Here is a 15737-nt window from a genome sequence, read left to right as displayed (position 1 = left end):
TGCCCACCCAAATGCATGGATTTAAGACCCTTGTCAGACAGGATTAATGGTTGTGAAATCACATGAGATTTGCCACCATTTTTGGTGCGTTGGATCGAAATATAAAACTAGCAAACTAGGACGACAACCAGCCACCATTTTTCGGCATCCCTAGTTTACTTTCCCCCCCCCCTAGTTTACCCATAAGTCCCACATTTCAAAAATGGTTTACTTTTTGGTAGAGGTAGGCGAAGCTTGGAATCGAGCCAGAGACCTCTAGTTTAAAGAGTTAAGCTCTAACCACTAATACACTATTACCACCACGTTGGCAACCCTCTCCTTTTTTTTTGTTTGTTTTGTTTTAACACATCCTAGTTTAAATCTTAGGTCCCTAGTTTACTTCCTTAGTTTTCCATCTCCTAGTTTTCTTCCCTAATTTACCCTCATCTCCCTAGTTTATTTCCTTGGTTTACCTTTTTCCTAGTTTATTACCTTGCTTTACCCTCTCCCTAGTTTACACTCGTCCCCTTGTTTAATTGCATGCAAGGCCCTAGTTTACTCAACATGTCCGAAAGTTATGGTGGCAAATTGGCATCCTTAGTTTACTTTTTTTTTCGATCCAACATGCCGAAAAATTGTGGCTAGTGTCATCCCTAATTTACTTTTCGATCTGGTGGCACACCAAAAAGGATTGTGCGTGATTCCACAACCATTGATCTTATGTGACGGGTAGTAAGACTTCAGGCCATATAGTGCTAAGGGGGAGTTTTTCCCGTCCCTCTCGCCCCCGCCCGCAGTGGGTTTGTGGGTAGGAGATATGAGATTGTGAAATTGAGAGTCCTTAGGTGATGGGTTCAAATCTCGCTCTTGTGCATGTGTGGTGTACGTAAAACACGTGGCAAAGGCGTACCAGGTGACCAAGTGGCATTTTTTTAAAGGAGAAATAGGCTCTAGAAAATGCTGGCGCCCTTCTGGTTGTTTCTGGGTTCTTCTGTGTGCGCGTCCGTGTCTTCAAAAAGCAGTCGGCCCGGTATCTTCTTAACAGTTCTCTTTCAGCGTTACTATCACAATCCTCTTGGCAGGATACCCTTGTAGAACCCCATCACCATGAACCCCGAGAAATTCACTCACAAGACCAATGAGGCCCTCGCCGAAGGTCACGAACAAGCTTCCAACTCCGGACACGCTCAATACACACCCCTCCATCTCGCCCTTGCCCTCATCTCCGACGCCGGAGGCCTTTTCCGCCAAGCTATCGCTTCCGCAGGCGGCGGAGACGAGGCTGTGAAGTCGTTCGAGAGGATATTACGGCAGTGCCTGAAGAAGATTCCGTCGCAGGATCCAGCACCGGACAATGTTCCCGCGAATACGGCATTGGTGAAATGCATAAGGAGGGCACAGACTGCGCAGAAGAAGACGGGGGACTCCCATTTGGCTGTGGATCAGCTCATTTTGGGCCTACTGGAGGATTCACAGATTGGGGACTGTCTCAAAGAAGCGGGCCTGAGCCCGGCTAGGGTAAAATCAGAGATAGAGAAAACCAGAGGCGAAGGGAAGAAGGTGGAGAGCGCTTCTGGCGATACAAATTTTCAAGCTCTGAAGAGCTATGGTGTTGATTTGGTTGAGCAAGCGGGCAAGCTTGATCCCGTGATCGGTAGGGATGATGAAATACGCAGGGTCATACGCATATTGTCCAGGCGGACCAAGAACAATCCTGTGCTGATTGGGGAGCCTGGAGTTGGAAAGACGGCTGTGGTGGAAGGTCTTGCTCAAAGGATTGTCCGAGGAGATGTTCCAAGGTAAGCAAACTTCGTCATTATAATTATTTTGCATCCTTGTGCGTTTCATGCTGTTGACATGACATACCCAATCTCCAAGTCTTATTGTCTTTGGATTAGCATGCATCTCTTTCTCTCTCTCTCCTCCTCTTTTCCCTTGTTTTTCCATGCATTTCCTCTTGTTTTTCTAACCCTTAACCTAACTCACCCTCTAGTAGTATGCAATCCCATTTGCTCAAGATGCAATTTAAGTGTTTCTGTCATCTCAATAGAAATGAAATTGTCAGTAGAACCTGGATCAAACAAAAACAAAGCATTTTTATCTTGCAATTTACCCCAAGCACTTTAGCAAAGTGCGGCTATTTGGATCAGATGAGGTATTGCCTTGAACATTAGGTACTGCATTAGAAGAGGGTGGGGGCTGCATGGGTGCCTTCATCATTAACAAGTTGAGGACATCCCGTCTGCATATGGTCTTTGCTACCACATTGAAAACATTTACCTTGCTCTTGGTACTCCTTAACTTAAGTTGTTCAGAACTAAGGTTGTTTGATTTGTTTTTACCTCTCGTCTTCTTTTTGTTAAACCCCTTGTTCTTTTGCTCTCTTTCTCCACTTCTAGCTTGCTGTCCACCCTTGGACAGCTCTTGATTTGCCCTTTGTTTAGCTTTGTACCAGCTAAACTCTTGCTTTTTGGGGTTGCCTTTTGAATGCAAACTTTTGGCAATAATTGCCGACTCTATCATGTGTTGTAAAGTACTATTAGGATAGAGTTTTAGGTTCATCCTAATAATAGGGTGGAGACCACTTTCAAACTTCCGCATCTTCTCATCATTAGCAATCTTCATAAAGGGGGTTACTTTAAGCAAAACAGCCCAAAACTTATCTACATATGCAGATACACTTTCATGCTCTTTTTGTGACAACCAATCTCACTCTTTCTTTACATATTTCTCAAAGTCAGGTGGAAGAAACTGCTCATAAAACTGAATTTTAAAGTCTTCCCAAAACAGCCCAAAACTTATCTACATATGCAGATACACTTTCATGCTCTTTTTGTGACAACCAATCTCACTCTTTCTTTACATATTTCTCAAAGTCAGGTGGAAGAAACTGCTTATAAAACTGAATTTTAAAGTCTTCCCAAGACTTTGGATCGTTGTTCTCAAGAATCTTGGCTAGCCACCAATTGCTAGCCGTTCTTCAAATTACATGCCCACATGACGAAGTTTAGAATTTTCAATAAAATTGCCATTCACAAATGCAACCTCAAACTATCTAATAAAAGAAAGAGCTTTAGTAATATCCCGTTTTCCATCATAAGATTCAAACTTAACATCTTTGAGGATTTTTCAGTGGGAGAAGGAGAACGGGCTTTGGGTTTAGCATGGCTTTTGTGATGGCGAGAATGGCTTTTACGAGGAGAAGAATTGTGGCTAGGTAAAGAAGAACAGTTATGGGTATGAGAGTGAGAGCGGGTATGGGATCTTGAAGAGACTTCTTGAGAGGCATGAAGTGTTGGCTCTCTATGCCTCTTCTTTAGAGACTCAAGAGTATGCTGAATTTTTGGGATGGCCAAAATAGACTTCAATTCAGCCACTTCGGACTGTAATGGTTGCAACATTAACCTCACTATGATGTGGAGAACTGCTCATGATGGCTGTTGGAGTTGCCCTTCCCTTAGCAGAGCAAGGGAACACAACTCAAAAATACTGTCAAAGCTGTCTACTAAAACAATTCTTTGCTTGCAATTCAATTCTGTATATCCAAGACCAGTCATTACTTGCGTCTAAATATGATGCGGAATAGACCGCAAGAGTACAACAGTGTCCCTACACGGACAGGAGGGCCACAAGGTCTTTCAAACATGCTCGCTATCACCAAAACCGTTGGTATCTCCTTTTGGAGTGTGACAATAAGACGAGGGCTATCTTAGAATCCCAACCTTCCCTCATGGATAGTGACTCCTTCACGGTCTTATCTAGTATCATAAAAAGATTTATGCAGAGTAAGAGAACTGAAGGTTTGATACCACTGTCACAAACGGGTGCGTGGTCATACAGAATTTAATAAAGATTTATCATTCTTTGATCACTGCCATATCCCATATACATAGCCATAACAATTGATTATACAATGTGAAAGTACTGAAAATAATGATATTGCACTAGAGACCAGAAGATGGGTTGGTTCCCCCCTCCCTTGAAGGGAATTTACAATACGAATCCTGAGAAATTAAGGAGTAGTTACACGTAGTTATAAGTCTACAAAAACTGGTAAGTTATTATTGAACATTCAGCATGGGTTTAGCAAGCCTTGATCCTAGATCAACAATTCTCAAGTTTGCAGGAGGCAGCTTCCTAACAGTAGTAGTTATGTCATAGAGGGCGCTTGGCTTGGGCTTTTTTGGGTGCCTTTGTGGAGTGATTGGCATGTCCATGTTACACCCACCTATGGTGTGCATGACATGCCTCTTGCTGAGGTTGGAGCACGAGGAACGCTTACCTTCACTTCAACTCCACCGGCTCATCCACTCCTCGCTTGTGTCCGACGTTTGATCTTTTGTCGTAAAACATTATGTATCACTAGATTGGCTGCCAAGACGGTCATCATGTAGACATCACTGCAGCCCTACTAGCACTTATTCTGTTGGATCATATCATCTCTAGAGGGTCTACATCATCTTTTTCATGCTTGTATTGGCTATTTATGAGGCTTTGCATTGGCATATCTTAGTAGAGATTATTCAGCATTTTTTCTACCATATTTTGGTATTTTTGGCATTTTATGTAGCATTTAATGCTACAGCCATGCTATCGGCCTGCTATAGCTAGCCGACCAGCATGCATCCTGAGGTAGTATATGAGGGCTGGCTCCCTTTCCCTCAGTCCATCTCATTTTTCAGCATTCAGTTGAGGTCATTAGCAGTTGCTAGTGCTTCTCATCATTGTATAGCACCTACGGGCTTCCCTTGTGCTCAGATTTCAGCAATAAACATCAGTTTCTAGCATTTACAGGTCTTGTACCTGGGCATACATCTGTGTTTTATATTTGCCTCACTTTCTTTCATGGTGTTAGAGCTCAGCTTGTGTGGTCTTGGCACCTTGTCATAGATATCTCCTCTGGCCAGGTTTTTTGAGGGGGAGCAACGGCTAGGAGATGGGAGCCTAGCCACCAACGTTGCTCAGTGCCCTAGGGTGGTGTGCATGCTGTTGCTGCGTGACTTTGACATATTTCGCTGCGATGGGAACCACTACAGAACTCACCCTGTTCTCTACTAAAATGAACTCAGCGAAGGAATTCTGATGATGAACTTGTGTTGGTGGTGTTGATTACTATAGGTGCTGTTGGAACTTCGACACTGGTTCTTGTACTCCCGTGTGAACCTTCAACAACACATCTGTTCTTGAAGAAGCTGTCTTCGTCCCTTTATCTAAACCTTGTTGGTGGAAAGCTTTCTTATTCTTTGATCTTTCCTTTCTGCTTTGATTCTGGCAGTAACCTTTCTGAGGTGAGGGTCATAGCACTTGACATGGGAGCTTTAGTGGCGGGTGCCAAGTACCGTGGAGAATTTGAGGAACGGTTAAAATCTGTCTTGAAAGAAGTGGAGGAGGCCGAAGGCAGAGTTATTTTATTCATTGATGAGATCCATCTTGTGCTTGGTGCTGGTGAGTTGTGATTTCTTCAAGCTGTTTCATATCAATAATGTTTTTGTGTTTCGTCAAGGTGTTGTGACGTGGTTGTCTGCTGCTTTGCCATAGGCCGCACAGAGGGATCTATGGATGCAGCCAACCTGTTCAAACCAATGCTTGCCAGAGGCCAGTTGAGGTGTATTGGAGCTACAACACTAGAAGAGTACCGTAAATATGTTGAGAAGGATGCTGCGTTCGAAAGGCGCTTTCAACAAGTATATGTGTAGTGAGGATAGTAGTTTTTATAGGTCATGTAATCTCTAGGACTATCAAAGCACGTGTTGAAGGATTTGTTTCCCGATTTTGTAGGTTTACGTAGCAGAGCCAAGTGTAGCTGACACTATCAGTATTCTTCGTGGACTCAAAGAAAAGTACGAAGGCCATCATGGTGTACGCATCATGGACAGAGCCCTGATTGTTGCTGCACAACTGTCTAGCCGTTATATCACATGTAGGTTTTCTCTTGTGTGTCTTCTGGTTAGTGGTCATTGAAAATTTAGGTTATGTAACTTGCCAAGTTTGTTACATGAGGGTTGCAGAGAGTTTTTGCTCTTGTTGCTTTAAGGGTGCTCAAACTGATGCGTGCTTTTAAAATCTGATGCAATGTGATGGCAGCACGTTTTCTTCCCGACAAAGCTATCGATCTGGTAGATGAAGCGTGTGCTAATGTCCGTGTCCAACTTGATAGCCAACCGGAGGAAATGGATGCACTTGAACGCAAAAGAATCCAACTGGAAGTTGAGTTGCATGCCTTAGAAAAGGAGAAGGACAAAGCAAGCAAGGCAAGACTAGCTGAGGTAACAATTCATTCTACCCAAATTTACATTATTGAAACAGTGCTACCGAGTTCCCGAGTTCATTAACTGATGGAATCTTCTTGTGAAATGATCTCTGCAGGTGCAAAAGGAGCTTGAGGATTTGAGGGACAAGCTTCAGCCACTGAAAATGAAGTATCAGAAGGAAAAAGAGAGACTTGATCAGATTAGGCGCCTCAAACAAAAGAGAGAGGAGATTTTGTTTAGTTTGCAAGAAGCAGAGAGGAGAATGGACCTTGCAAGAGTTGCTGACTTGCGGTATGGAGCTCTTCAAGACATTGAAGCCACCATTCAAAGGTTGGAGTCTGAGACAGATGAAAACAGTATGCTAACAGAAACTGTTGGGCCAGAACAGATAGCAGAGGTAAACTTGATTCTTCCTTGTTTGAACGTTGGAATATTATTGGAGTAAAACAACATTTTCAATGCGATCTTTTCTTGTCTGATTGATTTTGAGATGTTTCTTTCCTTGCTTTTGAGTAGGTGGTGAGCCGGTGGACAGGCATACCGGTCACTAGACTGGGGCAAAATGAGAAAGAACGACTGATTGGCTTGGCAGATCGATTACACCAGCGTGTTGTTGGCCAGGATGAAGCAGTCCAAGCTGTGGCTGAAGCTGTTCTGAGGTCCCGAGCAGGACTGGGCCGGCCTCAGCAACCTACTGGTTCCTTCTTGTTTTTGGGACCCACAGGAGTTGGCAAAACTGAATTAGCCAAAGCTCTTGCCGAACAGCTATTTGATAATGAAAATCAGCTTGTCAGGATTGACATGTCTGAGTACATGGAGCAACATTCTGTTGCCAGGCTTATTGGAGCACCGCCAGGGTAAGCGAGGAGCTTACATAAGCACTCTCATTATGTAGAGAACAGGCTGTGTATGTTTAATAGACGTTCATGTAGGTAGTCAGTTGGAATGCTCATCGATTTGCACATGTTTCAGGTATGTTGGACATGAGGAGGGTGGACAGCTAACAGAAGCTGTAAGACGCCGCCCGTACAGTGTGGTATTGTTTGATGAAGTGGAGAAGGCACACCTTTCTGTCTTCAATACCTTGTTACAAATACTTGATGATGGTCGGCTGACTGATGGTCAAGGGCGGACCGTGAACTTTTCCAACACGGTAGTGATCTTGACATCAAATCTTGGTGCTGAACAACTACTCGCAGGGCTTACTGGCCAGCAAAATATGGAAGTGGCTAAAGAGAAAGTATTGGCTGAGGTGAGTGCGCTGGCGCTGTTTTGGACAGTTGCATTGACTCATCCAAGTTTTTGGAGGCTTCTTGCTGAAACTGTGATGTTTTGGTCTTGAATCATTGATGTCTTTGACTGACTTGATGCTGGCTGCCTCTTTTGAGCAGTGACAATGTTAATCGGGGCATGGTTTTTGCAGGTTAGGCAGCACTTTAGACCAGAGTTATTGAACAGGCTTGATGAAATAGTTGTGTTCAAGCCTTTAACTCTTGATCAGCTTCACAAAGTTGCCCGTTTGCAAATGAGGGATGTTGCCCTTCGTCTAGCAGAAAGAGGTGTTGCCTTAGGTGTTACTGATGCAGCTTTGGATCTTGTCTTGTCTGAAGCTTATGATCCGGTGAGCCACAGTTTCTGTATAATTTTTCCCCTTTTTATGTTTTATCTTATCTTCTAATATCTAATTAGCTCCATCTATTTCTGATGTTGTGTGTTGATGGTGGGTTTTGGTTCAGGTTTATGGTGCTCGACCACTTCGTCGGTGGCTAGAGCGTAGGGTTGTGACCCAATTGTCACGCATGCTGATCAATGATGAGATAGATGAGAATTCTACTGTTTACATTGATGTGAAGCCAGGTACCAATGAGCTTTGCTACCAAGTGCAGAAAACAGGTGGGTTTGTTGGTAAAAAATCTGACGTCCTGATAAGTATTCCAGATGGTAAGCTTGATCCTCAATTAACCAAGAAGCTGAAAATTGAGGAGATTGAGGGCGATGATGAAATGGAAGATTAAATGCGAGGAAGAGAGTGAGCAGGAATTGACTATGAAAATTTTATTAGCTTGTAAGCAACGAACAGGAACTGGTAGTATGCCTGGGCTGAGAAAGAGCCTTTACATCCTTTGGTTATCTTCATGAAGTCATCATGAAGAGTCCAGAAATGGTGAAGTGTTGTTAAAGGAACCGAGAATGATCTATAGGAGGAAGCTGATACACAGGCATTTGATGGAAAGTCAATAGACAGCCATTAATCTAAGTAGCCTGATCTAAACTACAGGCATTTTGTAGTAAAGCCACTTGAGAAAACACTGTTTTGTGCAAAACTTACCTATGTTTACATAAACGTATGTTTTATAGACTGTGTCACATGCAGAAGTCTTTCTACTTAATTACTAGGTTAACTATGCAATTATATTGTTTTAACTTGAGAATACTATTATAGAATTGAGATATGTACACGAGATCTTTTACCTTAACGTTTTGATGTCTCCTTCCTTCTCGTGGCATCCGGCGTGGTATTTGGACGGGAGTGCCTTGGTTTGTTGTGAAGTGGAGAACGGTTGTCTTCCATAGATGTGTTACAGTAATTTACATTCTTCTTGAAATGTAATATGCGGAAGCTTCGGAGAAGAATCGGTAACTTCAAAACTAAGAAAATTCAGCACTCTTTTCGCGACGAAAATTAACGCACAAACTGAAAGGAGAAGTGCTGAAAATAGAGAGAGAGAGAGGGAGAGGTGGAGAGGAGACAGTATTGGGTCCCAATTACCCTCTGTAGGGCCCCCCACCACGGATGGTCTATTTGTGCTTTATTAGAATGATGAGAAATCTGAAAGAAAATACAGCAATCTTGGGACCTTTTCTTGGCGGGGAATACCCTGCCCTTGACCTGAATCCTTCACCCCTTTGCTTACCACCCTCTTGGCTTTGTCTAGCCTTTTATGCTTGAGCTCTTGGTGGAGAATGAGATGAATGAATGGGATTGTGGGCTCTCCCTTATATAGTACTCCTATTGCAGCAGTTGGCCAGGCGGCCAGCATTTAATGTCCCACGATTGTGAATATTCAGCAATAAATGTTGAATAAAATCCCATAAAATGCTGCGTTTTTTCTTATCAAGCTGAAAGGTGATGCATGCTTCCAGAGGGTTGGGCATAGCTTTTGCCCACAATCCAAGGGCTGGGCAGCCTGTATGGGCTGGCTGCCCCATACTTGCCCTACAGCCATGTAAAGGCTGTAATCTCCTGGAATCTGCCTTATTCTTGCCCTAGGGCTGTCCTACAGTCCCTCCATGGCTGGTGAGTTCAGCCTGGGCCCTCCTGGCCCTCATGGGGGTCGTTCTACACCATTCCCATGCCCAGACTAAGATCCGGGGTAGCCCTATGGGCTGGCCCCTTGTCCTAAACACTAATTACTCAGTGATCTAGCATCCGGTACCATACCAGATAAACAGAATCACTGACATCATTGTAGAGGGAGACTCACAGCGCGGACTGGCACTGTTCTACACCATTCCCATGCCCACACTAAGATCCGGGGTGGCCCTATGGGCTGGCCCCTTGTCCTAAACACTAACTACTCAGTGATCTGGCATCCAGTACCATACTAGATACAGAGAATCACTGACATCATTGTAGAGGGAGACTCACAGCGTGGACTGGCACTGCTTCATGTGCAGGACAGTGCACACTTGACCTTAGACTCATGTGCAGGACAATGCACACCTGACCTCGGACGACTGAGATGGATCCTTGGTTGACTCGTCCCGGACTGGGCTCACATGGGACCAGTTCACCATCCCAGGTCCTGCACCTTCTGTACATAAATGTCTACGTGGCATCCAAGTGTGGGATGCACGTAACATCCCCTTCTGCTTAACTTGACGGAAGCTGCATAGCCTCCAAATAATCCGTCAATAACGTCGGATAGTCTTCGAAAAACTCTTTGTCGAGCCATACCGCTTCATGAGTTCCTTGGTCCTGAAACTTCGTGAGGAACTGTCGTAGTCTTTGGCCTGAGCCATGCTTGAAACGGTACAAAAGGATGTGTTCTGGAATCATAACTTTTGCTTCATCCACAATGTCTGGTTCCGCTTTGTCTTTGACCTCTGAAGGGGTTGGGACCTGCATATAGCTTTAACCAATTGACATGAAATACATCGTGCATAGTCCAACTCGGAGGTAGCTTTAACTGCATAGACACCTCATTAATCTTTTTCCTGATGGGAAAAGGTCCGAAGCTCCTGAAAGATAACTTTGGGCATTGCTTGTCCACCTGCTTCAATCTTTGCTTCATAATCCGAAGATAAACCCAATCCCCTTTCGAAAACTTCATATCCCTTCAGTCTTTATTGGCCTGTTGAGTGTAGGCCTCTTGCGCTTTGGCCAATCTGTCCTTTACTGACTCTAAAATCTTCTGGTAAGACTCCGTCACTCTGTTCGCCTCCGGTACTGAAGACGAAGTCCTGGTTAACAATGACTGGAAAGGTCTTCCAAACGCTGCCTCATATGGAGTCCTGCCAATAGTTGAAGAAAAAGAATCATTCAAAACAGCTTGAACTAAAGGCAAATACGATTCCCACTTACCTTGTTGATTGTGGACATAACACTTTAGCATATCAAAGGCCAAATGGTTTTATATCTCTGTCTGGCCGTCTGACGGTGGGTGGAATGCACTAGAAAAATTCAACTAAGTACCAAAATTATCAAACAATGTCCTCCAAAAATGGTTGGTAACCTTGGCATCTCGGTCTGACACTATTGTCCTAGGAATCCCGCCAATCGGGTACCAATGCCGAATGAACAACTGGGCAACATCCTCGGCGGTCACATTGGCCCTGCAAGGAATAAGCATAACAAATTTGCTAAACCTATCAACAATAGTTAAGCACTGCGTATTACGCTTACTCGGACTGGGAGGCAGATTCGTAACAAAGTCCATGGAAATGTCTTGGAAAGGACCCTCAAGAATTGGCAAGGGCTGTAACAACCCTATCTTCTTTCCACGAGGAGGTTTCACCTTTTGATAAATGTCACAGCGTTGTACATATGTAAACACATCACGTCTTATCTTTGGCCAATAGTATTGCCGTTCCAATTTCTCCAGAGTCGAATATATGCCCTTATGACCACCTGTAATGGCGTCATGCACATCATGGAGAAGAGCTGCCCTGAACGACTTCATGACACACAGTCGGCCTTTGTAAAAAAGCCAACCATTGCGTATCAAAAAGTGGCATGGTCCTGTGGCATCCAATGCCTGTTCCCACTGTGTATCGAATTCCTCGGAATCCGCGTACGTGTGCTTCATGTCCTCTAGTCCTGTACCAACAAGATCAAGTCTAGTGGTCTGAATTGTAGACACTTGTCCCTTCCTGCTCAAAGCGTCAGCCATTGGATTGGCCTTTCCTGGAAGGTACTCAATCATACCACCGAACTGCTAGAATATATCCGACTCCAGCGGTGTTGTCGATCACTCCACTGTGCACTTGGCATTGTCTGAATCCAGCGTAATGCCTGATGGTCAGTGCGAACCTTGAAGTCACGGCCATGCAGGAAATGTTTCCAATGTTTCAAGGCCTGTATCACTGCTAGGAGTTCACGATCATAAACTCAGTAGTTCTTCTCAGCAGGCAGTAACTTACGAGACATGTAAGCTACTGGATGACCATTCTGTTGTAAAACACCTCTAATTGCGATGTTACTCGCATCGGTGATCACTTGAAATGGTTCGTCCCACGAGGCAAGTGCTAAACAAGGCGCTTCTGACAAAGCCACCTTGAGGTTCTGGAATGCCTCCAACGCTCATGGAGTCATTCGAATCTTTTGCCGTCTTGTCTTCACTCCCTTTAGCAGATCGGTGAGATCTGTCGAGAGGTCAGAAAACTTGTCGATGTGAGTGGAGTATGCTTGGAATATACCCACAAAAGATCTAATGTCATAGGTTGTCTGAGGTACTTCTCAGTTGACAATCTCGGCCACTTTAGCCGGATCAAGTCGAATGCCTTCAGCACTAATTATATATCCCAAGTAATGCACCTGGAACATATAAAATTCGGACTTCTTTTCATTGATGTAGAGCTCGTTGCTTTCCAGCAACTTAAGGACTTCCAGCAACTTAAGGACTTTCTCCACATCAATGTCATGCTGCTCAACCGTAGCTGAAACTACTAGTATGTCGTCCAGAAATATGAACACACACTTTCCAATCAAATCTCGAAAAACACGCATCATCATGAGGTTAAATGTAGCTGGGGCGTTCGTCAAGCCAAATGGCATGACCACAAATTCATAGTGGGCCCGTTCTGTACGGAAGGTTGTCTTGGGAATGTCCCCCTCCACAATCCGCACCTAGTGGTACCCACTCTTTAAATCCAGTTTTGAGAACACCTTTGCTCCATTCAGTCTCTCGAGAATATAATCAATTCGAGGCATCGAGAATCTGCTCTTGATAGTTAGCTTGTTGAGTGCACGATAATCGACACACGAACGGGAAGACCCATCTTTCTTCTTGACAAATAAGATCGGTGCTGCAAATGGCAACACGCTGGGCTGGATGAAGCCAGATTGCAACAATTCTTGGAGTTGGCGGTCCAACTCCGATTCCATTGCCTTGGAAAGACGATACGGACACTTGCTCAGGGGGGGTTCCGAGCCTGGGAGGAGGTCAATCTTGTGGTCCTCCGGTCTGGACGAGGGGAGCTGGGGAGGGAGGCTGTCCCGAATAAAAATCTTTTGGAACTTTCCATGGAGAACCAAGTACTTCTCGGAAGCACTGGCCACCATTTGGGCTGTTTGGATATAAATCATCGCACACTGTGCGCCTTTCCTGACTGCTTGCTTAGCCTGTAAGTGGCTTATGAGCGGAAAGTTCGGAATTCTTGGCTCACACTTACTGGTCACCAGGGCGTTTGACACATTCCGATCGATCTGGAACGTGTGCTTGTCCCACTTGACATCAGGAAGAAACTTGTGAAACCACTAAACATCCAAAATTATGTCTGCTCCTACAAGAGGGGCAACCATAAAATCACGCACAAACCCTATGCCCTGAATCACTAATTTAGTACCTAGAGCTTCATACTTGATGCTCGTTGTCATGCTTGTGCTAAAACCCTCAACTTGTTTGTCCATCGAAGTCAGCTCGAAACAGGCATGCCTAGCGGCCTGTTCCGTGACCACATCCTTCGTGATGCCGTTGTCAAACAAGACCGACTCTCTGGCCACCTATGTAGCCAAAGGACTTGAGCAATTCGTTGTGCTCATACTCCTGGTCATGGGCGCCCTTCTGCTTATCTTTGAGCCCCCGGCTAATAATTGCTCCAACTGAAGCACAGGGGTTTGAAGAACTAGGGATAGCCCGCTGGGGTCTGTGTGGGAGCGGAGCTCACCACGGAAGCTGTGGAGGCGGCGGCAGGCTTTGGAGGCTTCTTCGGACAATCTTGAGAAGTATGTCCTTTTGTATGACAAAAGAAACATCTACCCTCCTCCTTGTACTGAGAAAGCTCCTCAGCACTCAACTTGCCACTTGTCTTGCTTGCCTTCCCTTTCTGGTCAGAGGCATTGTTCGAGTTCTTGGAGCCAGAGGCTCCCGGGATCTGTCCTGGGGAAGACACCGTTTGGTTCTGGCTTTTGTCCCCTGAGGAGGCGGTAGCCCTGGGAGAAGCCTACTGGGAAGTCTTGGGCTTGCCCCACCATTGTGTATCATTTCTGCACTCGCGCAAGCGAGAGTGCATCTTCAAAGGTGGCTGGCCTAAACATACACACCTCCCATTGGATTTGTGTGTCCAGGCCATACAAAATTTGCCCTTTCTTGTCCGTATTAGATAAGCCTAATTGCATACATAAGGTTGAAATTTTATTGGCAAACTGAAGGACTGGTTGCGCGACCCTCGTAGACCTGCATACACCTAGATCACTGCTAGGTGTCCTCTCATAATAGCCATGGTTCTTCTTCCCATACATAAGCTGCCATACCTGCTTTGGTGTGGGTATGAGCCCACTGAGTCCACCAAGGAATGGCCTCACCTTCCAAGTACCAACTGGCTAAGATCACTCTGTCAGTATCTGTTTTCCTAACTGCACCAAAGTAAGCTTCAAATTGATGTAACCATGAATAAAGAGTTGTGGGATCGAGTTTACCATTATACTTACTAAAGTTCATTTTCTCGAGAAAATGATTCGAGGGTGCCGCCGGTGTTAATCTGGCGTCCAAGGCTCTGAGGTAACGCTCGTGTTCCATGCGTCGCATGGCTTCGTCTTCTCATTGTCGGATCTCCAATGCACGCATCTGCAACTCAAGCAAAGAGCTTGGCTGCAGCTGTGGCCCTGCGAGAGGGTCCCTGTGTCGAGGATCTGGTATCTGCGATATGGAAGGAGAGGGAGAAGGAGATGGAAAACACGACGCTGGAGAGCGGGTACGCTCCTCCTCCAGAGCCAAGATCTGCGCCTTTTGCTCATCCAACTTGGCTGTCTGTTCTGCGATTGCTCACATAATTTGCTGGAACATGTCTGTGACACTCAAGCGTGGTGCCCTAGCTAGGCTGCCTGGTGCACTCTGGTCCCATGGTTCTTGGTCTCTCTCGTCGTCGAAGCTCGCCATAGCAGGAAAATGCAATTTCTTTTCGGAACGCAATTTGACCATCCACTATCTGTGTGGGAGACGTCCGGAGGCTTCCAAAGGCTAAAAACCAACCGTCCTTCGAGGGGACAGGAGTCACTCCGAAAGGGATAGTCCACCGGCGTCGAAATACCAACCACACGAGTGAGAAAAAATTTTGGTTTCTTTGCTGAATCTTTGTACTTGAAGTAGGCTTTGATACCACTGTAATATGCGGAAGCTTCAGAAGAATCGGTAACTTCAATACTCAGAATTCAGCACTCTTTTCGCGACAGAAATTAACGCACAAACTGAAAGGAGAAGTGCTGAAAATAGAGAGAGAGGGGGAGAGGACACAGTATTGGGTCCCAATTACCCTCTGTAGGGCCCCCACCACGGATGGTGTATTTGCTTTATTAGAATGATGAGAAATCTCAAAGAAAATGCTTGCGAGCCATACCGCTTCATGAGTTCCTTGGTCCTGAAACTTCGTGAGGAACTGTCGTAGTCTTTGGCCTGAGCCATGCTTGAAACGGTGCAGAAGGATGTGTTTTGGAATCATAACTTTTGCTTCATCCACAATGTCTGGTTCCGCTTTGTCTTTGACCTCTGAAGGGGTTGGACTTGCATATAGCTTTAACCAACTGACATGAAATACATCGTGCATAGTCCAACTCGGAGGTAGCTTTAACTGCATAGACACCTCATTAATCTTTTTCCTGATGGGAAAAGTTCCGAAGCTCCTGAAAGACAACTTTGGGCATCGCTTGTCCACCTGCTTCAATCTTTGCTTCATAATCCGAAGATAAACCCAATCCCCTTCCGAAAACTTCATATCTCTTCGGTCTTTATTGGCCTGTTGAGTGTAGGCCTCTTGCGCTTTAGCCAATCTGTCCTTTACTCACTCTAA

At 45.0% G+C, this 15737-nt stretch overlaps 1 protein-coding gene across 2 annotated transcripts; it reads left to right on the top strand.

The window, feature by feature from the left end:
- The first annotated feature begins 940 nt into the window (after nt 1-940).
- On the top strand, nt 941-8587 carry LOC147613727 (chaperone protein ClpB1-like). 2 transcript variants are annotated; one of them, XM_086781698.1, is made up of 10 exons: nt 941-1778; nt 5255-5424; nt 5518-5663; nt 5758-5899; nt 6064-6245; nt 6346-6627; nt 6747-7087; nt 7203-7482; nt 7654-7851; nt 7967-8587. In XM_086781698.1, the coding sequence occupies exons 1-10, from the start codon at nt 1087-1089 to the stop codon at nt 8243-8245; spliced, it is 2712 nt and encodes a 903-aa protein (XP_086637824.1). In that variant the 5' UTR covers nt 941-1086; the 3' UTR covers nt 8246-8587. The 2 variants fall into 2 exon arrangements, with proteins under 2 accessions (XP_086637824.1, XP_086637825.1); XM_086781699.1 differs by having other exon boundaries at nt 942-1778; nt 5098-5424.
- The last annotated feature ends 7150 nt before the right edge of the window (nt 8588-15737 follow it).

Source organism: Cibotium barometz, chromosome 43, assembly GCF_041138505.1.
Source record: "Cibotium barometz isolate CiBa-2024 chromosome 43, ASM4113850v1, whole genome shotgun sequence".
Lineage (NCBI taxonomy): Eukaryota > Viridiplantae > Streptophyta > Polypodiopsida > Cyatheales > Cibotiaceae > Cibotium > Cibotium barometz.
This window is presented reverse-complemented; position numbering and strand designations above follow the sequence as displayed.

What these genes read in the sequence shown, in the direction of transcription:
- LOC147613727 (XM_086781698.1), top strand. Translation starts at nt 1,087, where the DNA reads ATGAACCCCGAGAAATTCACTCACAAGACCAATGAGGCCCTCGCCGAA. An exon ending in GCAAGGCAAGACTAGCTGAG is followed by an intron (nt 6,246 to 6,345) that starts GTAACAATTCAT and finishes TGATCTCTGCAG; the next exon opens with GTGCAAAAGGAGCTTGAGGA. An exon ending in AAGAGAAAGTATTGGCTGAG is followed by an intron (nt 7,483 to 7,653) that starts GTGAGTGCGCTG and finishes TGGTTTTTGCAG; the next exon opens with GTTAGGCAGCACTTTAGACC.